The sequence below is a fragment of the Pteropus alecto genome, unplaced genomic scaffold, assembly GCF_000325575.1.
Source record: "Pteropus alecto unplaced genomic scaffold, ASM32557v1 scaffold189, whole genome shotgun sequence".
In the NCBI taxonomy this organism is placed as follows: Eukaryota; Metazoa; Chordata; class Mammalia; order Chiroptera; family Pteropodidae; genus Pteropus; species Pteropus alecto.
The window spans coordinates 4,220,046-4,223,294 of NW_006442117.1; the positions used below are offsets into that span (position 1 = coordinate 4,220,046).

Below are 3,249 nucleotides of genomic sequence, written 5' to 3' on the forward strand. Positions count from 1 at the left end.
GCTGTACGTTTCAAATTGAAACCACATGCAACTTGCTCTCAAGGGCCCTGTTAGAAGTCTGGCACTGACCCTCAACAACTGTGTCACGTGCCTTGCTGAACCTCGGTCTCCTCAATAATAAAGTTAGAATGAATAAAAAGTACCTGCCTCACAGGCGTATGAACGGGTGTTGTGCGTGAGGAGTGATTTTTCCACCCTGAAAGGCTGCGGAAATGCTCATTATTAACATGAGGGTAGTTTTCAGGTCAGGCTTTCGGAATAAATGTTTTTCCATTTTCCTTGTCCTAAAACCTATCGCTTCTTTGATCGGTTTAAGGAAAACAATAGTCAGCCTTTGTTTTACGTGTGTTAGTCTAATTACTTTGCAAACACGGCTTTGCGTGTGTTTGTGTAATCACAGTAATTATCCGGGTTTTCCCAAGACTTTACGGGTTGGAGGTCGCCAAGGGCCATCCTCGAGCCAGACAGGGAGGCCGGTCCGTCACTTCTCTCGTGACGCTGCTTGCGCAGGGTACTCGTTTTGAACACGTGTGATCTCTCCCACCAGGTAACGTCGTGAACGGGACCATCGGCAAGCAGATGGTCGACATGCTTGTGGAGTCTTCCAACAACGTGGAGATGATTCTCAAGTTCTTCGACATGTTCTTAAAACTGAAGGACTTGACATCCTCTGACACATTTAAGGAATATGACCCCGATGGCAAGGGCGTCATTTCCAAGAGGGAGTTCCACAAAGTGATGGAAAGCCACAAGCACTACACGCAGTCAGAGACCGAGTTCCTCCTGTCCTGCGCGGAGACGGATGAGAACGAGACCCTCGACTACGAGGAATTCGTCAAACGTTTCCACGAGCCCGCGAAGGACATCGGCTTCAACGTCGCCGTGCTCCTGACGAACCTTTCCGAGCACATGCCCAACGACACGCGGCTGCAGACCTTCCTGGAGCTGGCCGAGAGCGTGCTCAACTACTTCCAGCCCTTCCTGGGCCGCATCGAGATCATGGGCAGCGCCAAGCGCATCGAGAGGGTTTACTTCGAAATCAGCAAGTCCAGCCGGACGCAGTGGGAGAAGCCGCAGGTCAAGGAGTCCAAGAGGCAGTTCATCTTCGACGTGGTCAACGAGGGCGGCGAGAAGGAGAAAATGGAGCTCTTCGTGAACTTCTGCGAGGACACCATCTTCGAGATGCAGCTGGCGGCCCAGATCTCGGAGTCCGACTTGAACGAGCGCTCGGCCAGCAAAGAGGAGAGCGAGGCGGAGAAGCCCGAGGAGCAGGGGCCGCGCATGGCCTTCTTCTCCATGCTGACCGTCGCGACCGCCTTGCTCGCCCTCAGGCACAACGCCCTGACCCTTCTGCGCATGCTCAGCCTGAAGAGCCTGCGGAAGCAGATGAAGAAGGTGAAGAAGATGACGGTGAGGGACATGGCTGCTGCCCTCTTCTCCTCCTACTGGGGCGTGTCGCGGAGCCTCCTGCACTTCGCGGCCAGCGTGCTCAGAGGCTTCTCCCGCATCGTCTGCAGCCTGCTGCTGGGAGGCAGCCTCGTGGAAGGCGCCAAGAAGATCCGAGTGGCCGAGCTCCTGGCCAACATGCCGGACCCCACGCAGGACGAGGTGAGGGGAGACGGCGAGGAGGCCGAGAGGAAGCCGCTGGAGGCTGCCCTGCCCTCGGAGGACCTCACGGACCTGAAGGAGCTGGCGGAGGAAAGCGACCTCCTCTCAGACATATTTGGCTTGGATCTGAAGAGGGAAGGGGGACAGTACAAGCTCATCCCTCATAACCCGAACGCCGGCCTCAGCGACCTCATGAGCAACCCCGTCCCCACCCCCGAGGTGCAAGACAAGTGTCAGGTACCGGACCCCAGGAGGGACAGGGAGCAACCCCGTCCCCACCCCCGAGGTGCAAGACAGGTGTCAGGTACCTGACCCCAGGTGGGACAGGGAGCTATCCTGTCCCCACCCCCGAGGTGCAAGACAGGTGTCAGGTTCCTGACCTCTAAGCCGCAGCGGCCCTCAGGACCCCGGGGGGAACAGGGAGTGAGCTTCCCGCCGGTGTCCGTGCTGGCGTCAGAGTGTGCTCAAGGCATCACTCGAGTTTCCGAGAGAAATGGCTTTTTTGGTCAGCGATGCCAGCTGTTTGCAGCTTTGCAAATTAGTGAATTATCTCTCCTAGCCGTAAGCTTCGGTACCACCCGATGGCATCCGCCAGCTGAACAGCCGTTCCGTCCCTGGGCATTTGACGAGCACTCACCCCGGGTGTCACGCCCAGGGATCTCGGGGGGTTGGTGAATGTGAGATGCGGTCAGTGCCTTCGGGCCGCTTTAGAGAGTGATTAGAGAGAGAGAGGGAACCCTCGAGAAAAAGCTGGGAAATCATTCCGTTCAAAGGCAGAGCCGCAGGCATTGGAGGCTGCACCTGCCGAGAAGAGAGGACGGAAGCCAGCAGTCAGAGGACACTAGGAACGGGGCGTCACTGGCCCTGGGGGATGAGCGAGTCGAGTCGGGGCGTGAGCTGAAGAAGGGTGTTTCTGGAACGAGACGGAGGGTGGGGGCGCGCGTGCGTGGAGGGGCCTCGGGCCCAGCCGTGACGCACGCGTGGCGCGTCACCTCGACGGAGGCAGAGGGTCCTTTACGGGTCACGGTTTGGCACGTGGTCGCAGGGCTCCTGGAACTCATGCAGAGGTGACGTGCAACCTGCTTCTCTCTTCCCCACTGCCCCGTTCCAGGAACAGAAGGCAAAAGAGGAGGAAAAGGAAGAAAAAGAAGAGAAATCGGAGCCTGACAAAGCCGGGTGCGTGCGGCTTCTCGTGCTGCTCTTGCTTGGCCTGCGCTCTGCCTCCGGGACGGTGGGGCCGTCAGGCTGCACGGTGACATCTGTCGTCTCGGTGGGCAGGCTCACCCTGAGGGTCGGTGCGGACGCCCAGCCGGGCCGCCGGCCAGGCTCTTCCTCCTGCCCCGTCTGGATTCTGTTTCCCCCTCAGCAGAAAAGCCCAGGCTCTGCGAGGCTCCCACAGACGCCGGTGGCCGTGGTCTGCTCTCCAGCAGGGCCTGCGTTTCTGCCCTCGGAGGGCGGGGAGGACACGCACATTCTGACTGCCGCAGCCAGGGTCCTTGAGGAGAGCCGGGTCCAGAGGTGGTCCCGGGCCACACGCACACACGCTGGGAAGTTTGTTAAAGACAGACCCCGCCCCCGCCCCAGAAACGCCCACCCCGGGGGCCGTCCTGAGGGCAGCGGGAAGGGGTAGAGCTGGGCAGG

General features: G+C 59.3%; 1 protein-coding gene across 1 annotated transcript in view; it reads left to right on the top strand.

The window, feature by feature from the left end:
- The window catches only part of RYR2 (ryanodine receptor 2), a 561,319-nt gene that overhangs the window by 527,429 nt on the left and 30,641 nt on the right, over nt 1–3,249 (top strand). The window contains 2 exon segments of the mRNA XM_025039067.1: nt 548–1,845; nt 2,720–2,784. Of these exon segments, the coding sequence (XP_024894835.1) occupies nt 548–1,845; nt 2,720–2,784 (1,363 nt within the window).